This window comes from Phaenicophaeus curvirostris, chromosome 1 (assembly GCF_032191515.1).
Source record: "Phaenicophaeus curvirostris isolate KB17595 chromosome 1, BPBGC_Pcur_1.0, whole genome shotgun sequence".
Classification (NCBI taxonomy): domain Eukaryota; kingdom Metazoa; phylum Chordata; class Aves; order Cuculiformes; family Cuculidae; genus Phaenicophaeus; species Phaenicophaeus curvirostris.
This window is the reverse complement of record NC_091392.1, coordinates 71,245,375-71,261,430: the sequence shown is the minus strand read 5'-3', so window position 1 is coordinate 71,261,430 and position 16,056 is coordinate 71,245,375. Positions and strand designations below refer to the sequence as shown.

The 16,056-nt window shown below is 38.8% G+C and overlaps 1 protein-coding gene across 13 annotated transcripts in view; it reads right to left on the bottom strand.

Moving 5' to 3' along the window:
- The window catches only part of SOX5 (SRY-box transcription factor 5), a 638,339-nt gene that overhangs the window by 149,590 nt on the left and 472,693 nt on the right, over positions 1-16,056 (bottom strand). For 11 of the 13 annotated variants that reach the window (XM_069862326.1, XM_069862339.1, XM_069862334.1 and 8 more), the window contains 2 exons: positions 14,035-14,121; positions 367-539 (listed from right to left, as the gene is read on the bottom strand). In XM_069862326.1, coding sequence (XP_069718427.1) covers positions 367-539; positions 14,035-14,121 — 260 coding nt within the window. The remainder of the gene's footprint in view (positions 1-366; positions 540-14,034; positions 14,122-16,056) is intronic. The other 2 variants (XM_069862347.1, XM_069862354.1) reach the window with 1 other exon arrangement.

Sequence of the window (16,056 nt, the reverse complement as noted above, 5' to 3'; positions counted from 1 at the left end):
TCATTTTGATCCTTTTATACCTATTCATTATCATTGAATTCAAGCAGCAGCACTGGAAGTTTATTCAAGAGGGCTGAATTTGTACACTGACATATACTTTTCTTTTTTTAAAAAAAACACTATTGGAAGATAACACCTCCAAACTGGAAGTTGTATCTTTAAAAGACAAAGAGCACTATTTTATATGTTGCAAATTAAAGCATTCTTCCAATATGTTTTTGTTTTAAATTCTTCACCTTAGAAAACAAATGGAAAAAAATTCCAGGTGGAGAGCAACCATGAGAAGTATCAACCCAAAAAGATAAGCTACTGGAAAGTCCTCCTATAAAATTATTTGAGTTGAAAGCCACTATAATAATCATTCACCTGTTCTTGCTGCTGCTTAGCCAGCTCCATTTGTTGGCGTTGTTTCTCGATCTGTGATGCAGCCAGTTTCTTCTGTTCATCATGAGCTGCTAGCAGCTGTTCTCGCAAACTGGTCAGCTGATTGATCATACCCATGAGCTGCCTTTCTTTCTCAGCGAGGCTTTCTGGAGTCCCTGGGCATCATATGGTGGGGAAAGAAAAAGGTAAAGAGAAGAGAGGAAATTTAGAGCTAGCTAGGTTTTTGTTTTGCAGCTTCACTGTAAGCAAAGTTTTTGTAGAACCAAAGAGCAGCTGCATACTGCAATATACGACACATTAAGACCTGCCCATCTACAGGAAAATTAGCCACGCAGGATAATTCTGAACACGGGGTTTGATCTGGTGTCCCCCTTCAACATTTCCTTGCCTTTTCATCTATTTTCCACTGCTTTTTTTTATCGGATTAATAGGTAAAAAAATACTGCCTGTTTTGAAAGAGTTTCAAATTTTAAACATTGTTTATGTTTCATGGGGTTCAAAATCAACAGTGTCAGTTTTGAAAGACAACTGTATTTTGTCAGAAACGTATGACAATGATACATCAATGCTTTGACGTTTACTGAAATGGTAAGGTATATATTAACATCCCTCTATAATCAAGGGGAAGCAGTGAAGTCTCCTGGGTGCTGGATACTTCTACAGCTTCCCATGCCGAGCTTTCTCCCTGTTACCAGCACAGCACACAACAGCTGTCAGGACGTTACCTGTTCATCATCTACAGCTGCCCAGATTAAGATTAAATTATGTAGTATTGAAATGGTCAATATCTACTATCATTGTTGCTGCTACTGATGATTATTTGTAAAGGGACAAGTCTTGCATAAACATATCAGAAAAACTGAGTTAAAACCTACTCATCATCTCTCATTTGTACATCATTAGATGCTTTTTATAGGAGAGTTCAGGAGAAACAGACAGAGAAATTGGCTACCTTGCTCTCATAAACATTCCATAAAAACTCTCCTTCTACCCAGAAGGACAGAGGTTATAAACGAAGGGGAGACAAAATGCCAAGAAAAATCAAAAGCTGTGAATCACACACTACAACAAAAAATGGTACTATTAGTATATCCAGTATCATTTGACTTTGAATTTAAAAAAACAGAAAATAGGCATAGCAGCTAATCCTCAGATATCTCTGATACCACCACACCCTCTCATATGAGTCAGATCCTATGAAAACCTTTCTGAAAAAAGCTTTAGGAAAGGATTAAGGCTATCGGTGTCTATGCCTCCTCTGAAAATAGCTTGCTTTTGGGACAACCCTGCCACACAAACCTTTCTCAAACACAGGAAGCGTTCTTCTGCCAATGTCACCAGTGCTCTCCAAGTGAAAAAAAAAAAAAAGAAGAAGAAAAATTGGCGACTATGCTAAACATGTTCCTAGCCAACTATCAGTCAGACATGGAAAAGAGCTACTGGTAATAGCTCATTTAGTCTACCCCCCTGCCAGTGCAGGAATGTTCCCTGCAATACATTTACTACAGCTTTCTACATTTGATTGAAATGTCTGAAATGGTGAATCAGCTGCTGCTTTCTTTGGAAAGCCCGTACCACAGCCTTAGATGTGTCACTGTTAGGGCTCTTTGCTTGATAGTTTAATTTACATTCACTTAATTTCAACTTTGCACTCCCAAGCAGCATCCCATTTGCTACGTCAGCCAAGTGCAAGCCCTTAAAAGCATTTGTAGACATCCAGATACAAGTGGGAAAACACAAAGAATCAACATTTTTTTCAAATAAGGGAAACATAAGTTGATTAACTTCCTATTAAAATGCTGGAGATTTACATGAAAATATTCTCATCATCTAACAGCTAGAGCAGAATATCCTCAGATATAGCTTCTGAAAAAAACCCGTGGTGCAAGCTGGAAACTTGAGAAATGCACTGAAACAGAAACCATGGGACTTAAAGCATGTTCTTTTAAAAGCTGTGAGAAAGAATGGAAGCCTGAGCTAAAATACTAACACTGCTGAAGAAAACATTTTTAACTTACATGTTTTATTTCAAACATTGAAGACAGAGAACTGCTACAAGTCATGCATTTACCACCTGGCCATACAATTAATGAGAAATGTCTACTGCCACTCTTCATCATTCATTTGTTTTTCCCTAGGAGAAATGGTGCAGTGTTTCCAAGTGGCACAGAAAAATTATTCTAGAAAGCAGCCCCTTCTCTGTCCTGTCTGCGGCTAGCAAGACAGTTTACTGCAATGTTCATTTAATGAATACTATCAATATATGATACTGGCAGAATAACACGTTGGGCACTCTGAAATATATATGAAAACTAAATATTATAATTATTTATTCAGCAGATATTTTATTCCAAACTCAGTCAGTGTGTGCAAGAGTGAAAGGAAAAAAAGACCTAAAGAGAGTAGGAATGCACAGGACTGGCTTACTCTTAAAGTTAAGGGAAGCAAAAAGAAATCACTGTCAAATAAACTGTTTGACAAATAACACTGACACACATCAAAGTTCTTCAGCCAGTACTGATTCATCAATGTATTTTGAGCTCCTACAGTAGCTTTCAGTTGGGAATCAAAAAGCACTTTGTAAAGTTAAATTAATCGCCACCACACCTCTGGAAGGTGGAAAAATGTTTCCGTATGTGTAAACTGACAGACAGAGGGGTCACAGAGTTAGTTACCAACAGCAACAGAAAAAGAAATGTTGATAGCCAGCTCTGCAAAGCTCAGGCTGTGCTTCCCAAGAGAGAGAGCAGAACGCTCCACGTGCCACTGCCCTGACCACAACACCAAACAACTGCACGACCACAGGGCCATACACCTACTGCAGTTTCTTCTTTAATGTGATTTACTTAGGAGAAAAAAATCCTTTGTCCCCGGGAAAATAACAGGTTTATTTAAATGTCAGGAACGAGAGGATTCCTAAGTCCAGATGAACTAAGACCAAGCAGCCAGGAAAAGGAAGTGCCAGTGCAGACACTGAAGCTGCAGGCACATCACAGCAGTGCAGCCAGAGACAAATCCACCAAACTCAATCTCTTCATTATCACTCAGTTTTTAAAGAAACTTCGAGATGCCCAAAAGAAGTTCTTTACGTACTGATTTAGTAAGTACAATACATAATTCCTTCGGTTCATAAACTGAAGTGGAAGTAGTCTGACAAAAGGCAGCCTCCTTGCATTATATCTCAAGTAATTTCAGTTTGCTAGTAAACCGAAAAGAAGCACTTATCACTGTCAACTTTTTTAAAAAAAACCTTTTGATAGAGAAAAAACCCTCTTTCAAATAACTTTACTAATACATAATTAAAATTTCAATTCTTGAATGTATCATTCTTTGCAAAACGAGTACTCAGGTAGCCATACTCTCAAGTGACCAGAACGAAACCAGAGCCGAGAAAGATCAGAAGTATGGGTCTGCTGGGAGACAGTGAGGTATGGGGTAGATTTCCCCTTGCCTTACCCACATACCTGTGTAAGCCCCACTGATGATAAATCACAGACAGTTTTGAGGTTTCTTGAAGAAAACTGGTGGCTGGTAAAAGTGTGAAAACTAAAAAGAAGAAAAATACTTGAACCAGACTGCCTTGATCATAATGTAAAGTGTTTGTATTCAGTTTAAGTTTTGTGGTTTTGTTACCCAGCAGACCTTTTCTTTGATTTCTTTTATGGAAATGGCCAACAAAACTCCCATTTCACTCCCTAACTGCATTCAGTGATAGGAATTGTTTCCAGTGTATTAAAATGGCCTTCAGAGTCACAGCACCAGTTGCCAGTTTTTTATCCCTTTCTAGACCCTGTAGATTGTGGGTAGGCAAGGATAGTGGAGTTCTGACATACTACCAACATTTTTTCTCTTAATCTGCATGAGATCTAAACCTTTATCATCATGTGAAATGTGTTGGCAGCTAAGGGAATTCCATCTTAAGAATTCTGTAGCTTACAGGGCAGATCTTGTCAGTAGGTTGAGTAAATACAGCACCAACCACATAAAGACAGTTACTTAAATCATGCTACTCGGGAATTAACGAGCTATCCCTATGGCTGCTAACACTGCTAGAACTTGGGAGGCCATGCAGACCTCACCAAGGATAAGTTACCAGCTCCAGCAGCTACCTTCAACCACTTCATTATTAAATTCACTTAGAGCTGCTCCAAGCAATACAGAATTGGGAATGGTTCTGGAGTCAGCCTGTGCTCTACAGACAGCATCTGTGTGGTTGCAGTGCTTTCACTCTAGCCATGCAGTGTGGCTGGGAGAAAAAACAAGTGCCCATTATTACAGTGCACAACTTGATAGTAAGTGAGACTTACACACAAGTATCAAGGGAGTAGTAAAAGAAGACTGGCTTACATCAGTGGCTGTTTCCAAAACTACTCTTAATTACTGTCAGATCCACAACAAATAGATATAGCACATTTTTTTATTTAACAAAGCTATTAACCACCAGACCACCTGCCTTTCAGTAGATTCCTATAGGTGCTCATACCATTCTCTCCATACTTTGTCACTGCAATGGCAAAATGTGGATTTTTTCACAACTAACCAAAACAAGCCAGGCAAGAGAGCAGTAAAATATACACTATGGGTTGATAGAGTGAATGGTTCAAGAAAAGATCCTTTCCAGATGCATCATCTAATTCTTTATCACCACAAAAAAAGATTTGGAAAGAAAAAAAACATATTTGTGGATGCAACACTCAGAGCAGATGGCAATAAAAGAAGACTCAAATTAGTGGCATCCCGTATCGCCAAACCTAAACTTCATCTCAGATCAACACTATCCATAATAGTGTTTAAGTAGTAAAAGAAATTTACTCAAATGTGAAATAAACTATTACACATTCTTAGTTCTGATTCACAGTCTTAGACTGGCAGTGACAGTAACATTTTAATAAACATTAGAATGAAGACACCAATATGACCAAATGACACACTTAAAGTGAGAAAACGAACAGGAGAAACCTTGGCATATCCACCCAAAACAGAATCAAAGCAAAAAAAAAAAGGCAGAGAAACTGCTTTTGCAATCAAAACAGTACATACTTTATTATAATTTATTAAACAGAATGAGAATGTAAATGAGAAATTAGGAAAGCCATTAGGCATTTTAAGCTTTTGCTGTGAATGCTCAAGCGATGAGCAAGTTTGCTTGCAGCCAGCCTACGGATTTGCTTGCAGCCACACAGCACTCAGCATACTCTGCAAGTGGCAGAGACATGGCAAGGCTTTCCTCAATCCCTCTGACATATTTCAATTAAACTGCTAGGAATGTTATCAGTCAGGGGGGCTCGTGTGCACACTCATGCACACCCGTACAGAAGTGAAATTTATCTCCCGAGTCAGTTTACTATCGAAGTAATTACATAAATAGCTTTTGAACTGTCAGCATCTGTCTTTCAAAGAAAAATCAAAGAAAATGATGTGTGAGTAACAAAGCCTGGAAGACACAACAATATTGTATTGTGTTCATATCATTAACTATAGTTACAAAATAGAAAAAAAAATTAAAAAAATCCTTCTGTACCTACAAGGCTTTGTAAGGGAAGAAAAAAAAAAGAATTAAGAAAATTTTTAAGTACTCTGTATTCAAATAATATTAAGATGTATAATATTCATTACAGCATGCAGTACAGAGCACTTTAATTTCAAAGCATTAGCTAATTCATCTTCTCAAAGACTATTAGCAGGTAGAAAGGCAGTGGTATGCATTACTTATTTATATATGAGAAAACCTTGGAGTGAAGTTTTTACAAACTTGCCGAAAGTCATTCTTAACTTTATGTGCTGTAAGACCTTTTATTGCTGGCCTCGCTAAAGTCACCAGCAAAACTATATCACTGAGGCCAAGAATTTCCCCACTGACGTTAATAGAGATACATATTACATAAATAATTAAATGTTTGCTTTACTTGGTTTGATACCAGGTGCTGTTCTAGCTAAAGGAACTCTGCAAATGAAGCATTTATTGATGCCATCCAACAAACGAAGCAACAGAATCATGCTACAACATGGTTTCCTTTGCTCTGATATAACAACAGTGGGATGAGGACGTAACTATAACACATACACAAGCTAAAAACTGAGTCATGTCCAAGGATTTCCTGCAGTGATGTGTTTTTTCAACTGAAAACCTGACAGTTTTCAATATAAAACAAAAAGGAGCCAAGGAGGAGGTTTTTGAAACTGAACAGTGTATTAACTCAGCTTTTCTAGGACAAATTAAACTCCTACTAGCAATAATAATATATTCAAAGAATAAATATCAGCAGTCCACAAAATAAGTATCTTTTCTTCAAAGTTGTATTCCAGTATCTTTTCTTGAGATTTAATCCTCATCCCATTGCCAACTATTTCTCTCCCCACCCCAGTTTTAATTTTGCTATGTCACATTAGAAATTCAAACCAAATATTACTCTGCTCAGTAAGGAAATAGGGAAATCAGGCCACCTAGTTATCTTCTACTTAAAAGCAAACTAATCTTTATCATGCTCCCCCTAAAAAAAAAAAAAAAAAATCCATGTAAAACCTGATAATAACTTTAAAGAGGAGCATTTTCCCCTTGCTGCACAGACGGCCGCGCTGCCGATGGCACCTGAAGTTGTGTATGTGAGGCAAAGGGTAGCTGATGTTATGTGCCTTCAGGAAATGTAGTCTGATAAACAGATATAACTGGCTGAGGTAAGTCCAGAATTCAAACTTTTCTTTCCTCTGCTTTTGAACAGAAATGTCAAGTTTTTATGACCAAGCTAAGAGTATGTACTTTAAATTGTGTACTTACCGGTATGTATTTGTGTGTGGATGTGGGTATGTGCTTGTACACGTGTGCAAAAATCCCTTGATGCCTCCCTAGTCAATACTTCAGAGGGTGTTTTATTGCAGACTTGCACATCGCTTTTCAAGTCAGTAAATCTTGGAGTTGCCAGGACATAAACATGTAAAAAGTGGCATTTTTCATTAAGCATTTAAGCCAACTTTACTACACAATGACTGCCATCACTTACAACTACCTACCTTGCTAAATTAAATTACTTCACCTGATTGATATGGGAAGTAAGAATAATAAAAGAAAACTTTCTGACTGCTTTTTACTCAGCAAGCCTCAGCCACCAGAAAAAGTAATGAGGAAAGAAAAAGCTCAGAACTGAAACTGACTTGTCTGTACCTACAGGTTTATGTAATGAATCTTCTGTTTGAAAAATAAAAGTCCTTTTCAGAACAGCAAGCTAGAAGGAAATTATTTATTTCAGCATATAGACAATCTTAACCTTTTAGGTTTCAGTGGAAGACTTTGCAGAATGAATAAAAACGAATGATGGGCAATTACCATCTTTTGCCATTACTACCCACAAAAATTAATATTCTGAGGGGACAAAAACTTAGCCGTCTGCTCTGTAACAGACCAGCACATTGCTATTTCGCAAGGCTGGAAAGAAGTTGTCAGTTAGTATTCTTTATTTGCTGTCAGGAAAAGTTTTGGTACAGTAGACTGCAGACAAAGCTTGGTATTCAATCAAGTTAGTAACTTATTGTCAAGGTTACAAAAGGAATAGACAACACTTGCATCGAGACTATTTCTCAAGAGGTTATTAACTGTTTTACTGTCTAGTCAACAAGCTAGAGCTAGGCTAGAGGCACAGCATTTGCTGCTAGAATTTCAGGAAACAGCAGATAAACCAGTAGAAAGTATGTATGTGTATGTGCATTTGCTTTGTTTTGACAAACTGGTAATTATAGCTCAGCAACATTCATCTCTACCGGCACATTTTTCAGGTAATTTTAGTACAAGGAAGAACTTGTTTAGGTCCCTTTTGTCATCCAACCCTCTGGAAAAGTTTTAAATATAGTGTTTTGGCATCCATACATTCAAACACAATAAAGCCACTGGCATTTGCTACTTTATTTAGTTCAACTTTATTCTATTTTCTCTATTAATAATCACTTCTTAAAAATAAAAGTTTTTATTTTATTTAAATAGAACCAGATTTTCTTCTGATCAACTTACGAATCTTTATGTTAAAGTAATATAAATCCAGAACAGCTTGAATTTGCTGCCAACAAATTCACATTTTAGATGCTTCAACTTCAGATGCTCCAACCCTCCTTCCATAGATACTACTCTCAACTAACCTCCCATTCTAGGGTCAAATAGGAGCAGCTCCATCCAGTCACAATCTCCATTTCAGGCTTTCATTTGGCCTGAAAGAAGTTCTGCGTTGGTGTAGTTCACTTGGCACCGTCTACTTCTCTGCAGCCTGAGAGTATCATATTGCATAGTGATCAACCTCCACTATTTCGGGATCTGCCAAATTTCCTCTCAAAACTTAGGTTTCCCTGTGTGCCACTGGGCAGGTTCCCCACACCCCCACCCAGCACTTTTGAAATATTAATGAAGGATTAAAGCTCACTGTCAGCATTTTGCTACTATTAAACATCCCCAAAAAATAAACACAGAGAAGACGGCACAAAGTAGGTTGTAATAAATACCGTATTTATCAGAGTTAAGAGCCGACAACCAGACATATCTTACCTCCTTCATTTCTGACTCTCTTACCCTCCTTCTCTCCCCACTCCAAATACAATACTATCCCTAAAAAATAATGCAAAACATCCACATCTGACACCAGTTTGCAAAACATTTTTGAACCATTAATTTGCAAATGCCAAATTCACGCAGTTCCTAAGAAAGAGTGCAGCTTTCACACATTTCCTGGGGATCTGTCCTTTATTAGTCAAAGGTTTAAACCCAGTGTATTCCCCATGAATAATCTTTCTCCCTTTACCCCTCCTCCCTCCTGTCCACGTCTAAATGCAGAATCCCCAGCTTCCTCGTCTTCAGTTTACAGATTATGCGATCCAAAGTGTCACTCACTGGATTACTGCACATAACCTGAGCACTACCCGAAGCTTACTTGTCTTCAACTCGTCCAGCATTACTTAAATGGAATTATCCGTCACAATCCATATACCGAATCTGCATAGCCCACTTATCTCAAGATTCTGTGTGTCACCTACCAGATTATCCGTTTTAATCCATACATTGAATCTACATAACATATGTCTTTAATTCATGGGCTCTGATGAGCTATAGTATCGCTGAATGGATTATTTCTCTTTATCCATTATTGGCAGTCATAAAACCGTTCACTGCATACTCTCTCATGCCCCATCTTCCGAACACATAGGCAAGATTAGTCTTCAGCAAACACAGCTCTATCACACATCAAACACAGCTTGATATAACACCTGCACTGATACTTCATGTAACTTGGAACCCAGTTTCCTACACAAAACAAATGTCTGTGTTATCATGCATTGAAGATTAGGACTGGTAAACTAATCTTGCTTTCAATTACAGTCATAAATCTGTGGTTACTCCAGGACAGTCTTGGGAGTTACCAGATTTAAGTGGCTACAAGGAAGAGCTGAATTTACCCTAATGATGATCCCTTTCAAAGTGAGTGCAGAAAACACTTCACCTGAGTTGTTTAGGAACTAACCTGTACAATAGGATTTTCAAACAACAAAAAAAAAAATCAGGTTCAGGCTTGCCCAGTCTTTCTTGAGATTCAGGCACATTCATTGTTGACAATTCCTTCACTTCAACAGAAAACCAACTCAGAAAGATTAGAAACAAAAGTCAGTTTAGCCTTTTGTTCCACACACCTATTCAAAATTAGTTAAGTGGGGAACATATAAAATATGTACCATTATTTCCTGACAACTCTTGATAAGCGAGAGATGAACAAGATTAGCAGAAAGGCTTTGTTTACACCCAGGAAGTTTTAGAAACAATTCTCATCACAGTGAACGCTGCCTCACTCACATCAGCATTAGCATGACCTGATTAGCATTAGTGTACCTCATGATGCACTTGGCCAACCCGGGTGGGGACCAGCACTGTTCCTTGAAGTCTGCTCAGAGGAAACCCAACACTAGTCAAACAGAAGTTTCATGTTAATTTTCCAAGTATAGGGATGGCCACTGACATTGAAGGGTGCGGAAATAAGCTTCTTATACCTTTTCCTACATGCTGCCTCTGCTGCACTCAGTAACGTTTCTTTGGAGGAAAGAAACCACTTTTACCCTGCAATGCACGGGTACCAAGCAGCTGCACTAAAAGAAGAAAGGGGTATTTTTCTCCTTCCTGTAGATGATCAGTTTGAGACCTGAAGTTCTCTCTGCTCCACTGAATCCAATAAACTCCATTATCCATTAATAATCTGGAGACCTTTTGAGCACTGTTCTTGAATATGATGGATATAAGTAAGTTTGAACAGGCTTGAAAGAATTCAATATACAGTCTTATAGCTTTATTTTAAAATACTTCGATTTAATGGCATGCTTTGTGGGTTATACTGTAAACGGACTTGCTTTGAACACTGTAAAAACTGCATGGATTTCAAAACAAAATTTCTCGAGAAATCTCCTGCGCCAAACTTGTATTATTTATTTAGCCCCACACTGCCTCTCTAAACAGGAACATTTGAATTAAAATTTCTACAGATATGACAGGTTGTAGATTTTGCCACATTTTAAGAGTATTCCCCTTGCAGTACCTGCCAGTCAAGCCGTGGAATAAAATATGACATTTCCTTTTCTGTTAGCAACTGGACATACACAGATCATTCTAACTGTGATCTTAAAGTTTACAGCTAGACCTCAGCAGATACTCTGTGATGGTTCTCCCATTACACAGACATGCAGATCAAGAAAGGGGGGGCTTCAAGTAGCTGCTGAAAGTAATAAAGCAAGCAAGAGGAATGACTGAATATAAAACACAGGAGTCTGATTACTTCCAACCACTCACCAACTACACTATCTTTAATAAATTATTACTGCTTTCTAACTTAAAAGAAATAACACTAACAGAAAATTAAGTCTTCTGCTTCATCTCCCTTTCTTTTACTCTCTACCAGAGAACAAAACTCCATAGTAATAACACAGACTTGGGCATTAACAATATGTAGCCTAGTGCTAAGACTTTAGCACATGACGTACTAAAACTCCCCCAGATATAATGAAAAACACAATGAAATTTTGAACGGTTAAATGGAAAAAGCTATTCAGTGCATAAGACACTTGGGCAGTACAGCTTCTAGTGCTGTCCACATTCCAGGGTGTATTAATAATAAGACACTACTCGTGCATGGTTTCCAAATATCACTAATACAAAATTGAAGAAAAAAAATTCAGCTGCCAAACCAAATATAAAGAGAAGTTAATTAAAAAACGACAACTGTAAAACTTAATAACTCTACGTTTGTATAGAAGGATAAAAAAAATTCCTAGCATAATATATGTGTGTTTGTACACACATACATGAGTGTAAAACAGCTCAACTTGCACACCTTTCATGTTGCCTTACTAAATACAGCTGCAATACAGCTGAGCCATTGTTTTCTGGCTGCTCATAGCTGGCGGTGCCATGAAAACCGCATTCCTGGGCACTAAATAATCAGCCTGCCTGACCCCCCAAGAACCTGTAAGTCAAATTCATTTACCCCCAGAGGGCAATGCTCTATTGTATCCTCCCTCCCTTCTAGCCACCTAGGAACAATGGACAATAATTGCAACTGTCACGGCAGTCAGTAGGAAAAATAAACCAGTGCCTGTTTTCAGAGCTTACTGCCAAACCTGATCCAAACACCTAATAACCATGCCCCCAACCATAGAACCACAGTTGCACTAAAAAGCCTCAGATGTGAGGCTTTAGAACAGAGCCACAGAACAATAACTCGACTTGTGTTCAAAATATAAAGCTAAAAATCCAAAAATCAAAGCAAAGAAAACTCTTCTTTGAGGCTGTGCTGTTGCTCTCCATCCTCCCCTCCCTCACCCCCCACAAGATTGAAAGGCGACTGTTGAATTTCTTTCGTGCAAGCGTAGAGCTGCTGCTGCACTTTCAAGTTTAACTTGTGAACGAGAAAGAGGAAAAGAGAAAAAAGACTGCCCTCCAACAGAACAAGCTCTTAAGGACTGGAAACAGACTGCCTTCTCAGCACACGGCACGGAGTTGAACGGCAGAGAACTGCTGGGAGTTCTACAGGCTCCAGCACATCAAGAGTTAAAGAGGCTCCAGACAACATGCAAAAACTGCTGAAATACACACCCAAAAGTGACTATGAAAGCTGCCTGTGTACTTTGTGCCTGAAACATCTTAAAGATTCATCAGTTCATGGCAGATGATGTTATTTTAAAACAACATGCTTTTACAAACCAGAACTAGCAGATAAGCCCAGTGGCTACCCTGCCTCTTTTATGACCTGTTGCTTTACATACATGGAGTAAACGTGCTCAGAGGGAATAAAGAACCCAGCGTTTGGCCCTCTGTTATAATAATAATATCTCAGCCTGTTTGGGGCCGCAGCACTATATTCTGTTTTAAAGTTATTCTACATATGTAAAGAATATAGATTTTTGAATTATAGCCTCTTAGGGAGAAGCTACAGGAAACAAGTGGCATACTTTCCTACTTGTGTAAGTCAGTAGACTAGTGCAAACTAATGCCGGTGGCTTATCGGTGACAAACTGGAAGGCACAAATAATTAAAATAACTCTATCTTTGTACATGTACCAATACATTAACCCCTCAGAGCACATCATGTCGTATTCTTTACTGAACGCTGCCCACCTCTTCTGCAGAAGGGGTACCTGTTAGGTACAAGGTCTGTGACCCTACCTGAATGACGATCTCTGTATCAGGGACAATGTTAGTAAGAAAACAAACAAAAAATAATAGGGAGAAATGAAATCTAGTTATGAACATAAAAGAAGGGTTTAATTTTAATCTCGTTCTACTTTCACATTTCCAAAACAACACTGGCTTTGATATTGCTACTCCAGATGTACACTGATATAAATGCGAGAAGAATCGGAGTCACCGTTTCTTTTCAAAGTGATAATGGCTGCTCTGGAAACTAAAATTTTTAATACAAGCGTACTTTGAGTCAGCTCCTCATCAAAATCACTGAGGAAGAACTATAAAAATATTAAATTACATGAAAACAAACAACTACAGGTCCCCTAAAATGACCTCACGTATATAAAATGGGGAAATATCTTGCCAAAGCAGAAGCAACTGCTGCTGGAGAGTGATCAAATTTTGTCATTTTCCTTCTGGAGTATGGTTTTCAAAGAACATGCTCTACTGCACAGATGTTGTACGCTGTCTTTTAAAATCTGCACTGGCTAATTTTGGTACCTAGAGATATCGTTACACAAACTTTGCCCCCCCCCTTTTTTTCCTACATGCAGAAAAGTCAAAAAATCTACACCATCAAAATCTGTCAAAAAATTAACACGAACTTCTGATCACCCTCAGACATCAAAAACTGAGCTCTGCTATACTATGATAACACATAAGCCTGTGTTTGACATGTGAATTTATTTTCTTTTCCAATCCAGCAATAGGATGTGTTCTCTTATAACACAGAATGAGATATGCAACAAAAGCTTTATGTAACTTCATTCACTTAGGGCAATTTCCAATTTTGTTTATTCATATTACCACAGATGGAGACTATACATTTCATTTAAGCCCTAAATTACAATGTTTCAAGGGGAGGGGGACATGAGCAAACAAACAAAGTTCCATAAAGCCAGTGATATCTGTATATTCATTCTCAATTTGCTTTAGCACAGAAACAGCATTACCTTTTATTTCTCCAAAGTTCCCTGATCCCATGGCAAGAAGCTTGTCTTTCCAGTCCTTTGATAGTAGCTTTTCAATACTGGGAGTTTCTGAGTGAAGGGGGGAAAAAAAATGTAAGCAAATCAACATGATTGTCTCCACAATAGAACTCATTAAAAGTCTATCTGCTAAAAATAAGCCCAACCCTATTCTGGGCCCCAGTTTGTAATGACTTCATCAACAAACTGATAAGAGAGGAGGGAGAGAAAAAAAAAGGGAACAAAAAATTTATAATGTGCTTTGTCACCTGCTGTTTCAAAACCATTAGCTTTTTCCTCTTGTGGAACAAAGCCCTGGTAATTCTGTATGACAATGGGCACATCTAAACCTGCAGTTCATTGTTTTTCAATTTGGTGAACAACTTGCTGCCTATAATGGATGCCTGACAATTTCTGGGTGTTAGTCTGCAGTCAAAAAATAATTATGTTGATAAAATGCAGAGTAAAGAGAGAGAGAGAGAGAGAGAGAGAAGCAAAGAATTAGCTCCTAAATCTGCTACGTGTAATTATATCCCTCTGAGTGTTTACAATTACATCCACTTTATAATGTGTGTTTAAACATCGTGTGGTGGTAAGCATACTGTGGAAAGATTTTCCGGTAACACGCACATAATAAATAATAATAAAAAGTTGGGTATGAAAAAAGCTTTAAAAGATTGCAAAATCCAGAGGGAGAAAAGACATTGCCTAGAATGGAAACCCATTATTTGCTCATTTCGGATTCTATCACTTCCTTTAAATATAAAGTAAAATAAAATATATTTGTTCAGTATTTTCAGGAAAAATGCAGTGAGGGTGTGGATGGGTCTGATATTTATGTCTGTAACTCTTGTATCCTGACCTCTTTTTGTGTAGAATTTTAATGCATAAGTAAATATAAATGCTAATAAAATTCAGAGAACATTAAACTCAATTCCAAACAATGTAATTGTATATTCTTGTCAGCATTTAGATGGGTACACAATTACAATAGCTTTCAATCCCACGATTAGCACTGCATTCAGTTAGAAAATGGAGTGTACTAAAAGATAAGTGTCCCAGTATGCGCCATCTAAATAACAATACCCACACTTATTATCTGGATCTAAGACATATACTGCTATTCTCCACATTTGTGTTTATGTGTATTTGTATTTGTTCAGGCATTTGTTTACCCCCTACCAGGAGCATAAAGGGAGTACATGTTAACTTATCAAAGGGACCGTCTGGCCTAGAGACCATACAATTATTAGCAACTGGTTAATTTTCCCCACAGTAAAAACCATGATGAGCAACCTTCATTATCTCGTTTGGCTAATTCTGCCTCCTTTCTTGGAAGGCCCAACCTAGAGCTGGGAGGGAGGTTCTCCCCGCGCACCCGGGGCCGCTCGCAGCGTCGCCTTCCCCCCCCCCCCCCCCCCCCGTCCTCCACAAAGCGTTTGTCGCACCCGAGGAACCGAACAAGTCCAAACTCACGATAAACCAACCACAGGCGTTCTAATAAGAATGTGTAAGTAATCACACCGACGGCTCCTGCGTTACAAGCACCCCCCTCTCCGCTTCCCCCCCCGCCGCCCAGACACATCCCCACGCCGGCAGCGACCCGCATCCCGTTCGCAGCAGAAGAGATGGATAATGAGTTCTGGGGTTTTTTTCTCCGTAATATTTCCTACACTTCCACTTTTCTCCCACAGAACCGTGTCCTCCCTCCTTCACGAGCCGCAGGCTTTCGCAGGAAGGGTCGCGAACCGCGGGCTCTTGTCACCCAGGACCGCAAGTTTTCTGTTCGCAACCCTAAAACTGCGATCGAACCCTAACGAAATAGACGGGAGAGGCTGCGCTGCAGCCCCCGCTCCCCTCTCGCGGCTGACGATGCGGAGATGCCTCTCTAGGCACTTGCAACAGCTTCTTCTGAAGTTTGTCCGTCCCCTGGCAGCCCCCGCGAAGGAAACGCGATTTTCCAAGCACATCTGAGTGGGTCAAATGAACACCGAGGCCGACTGCGTG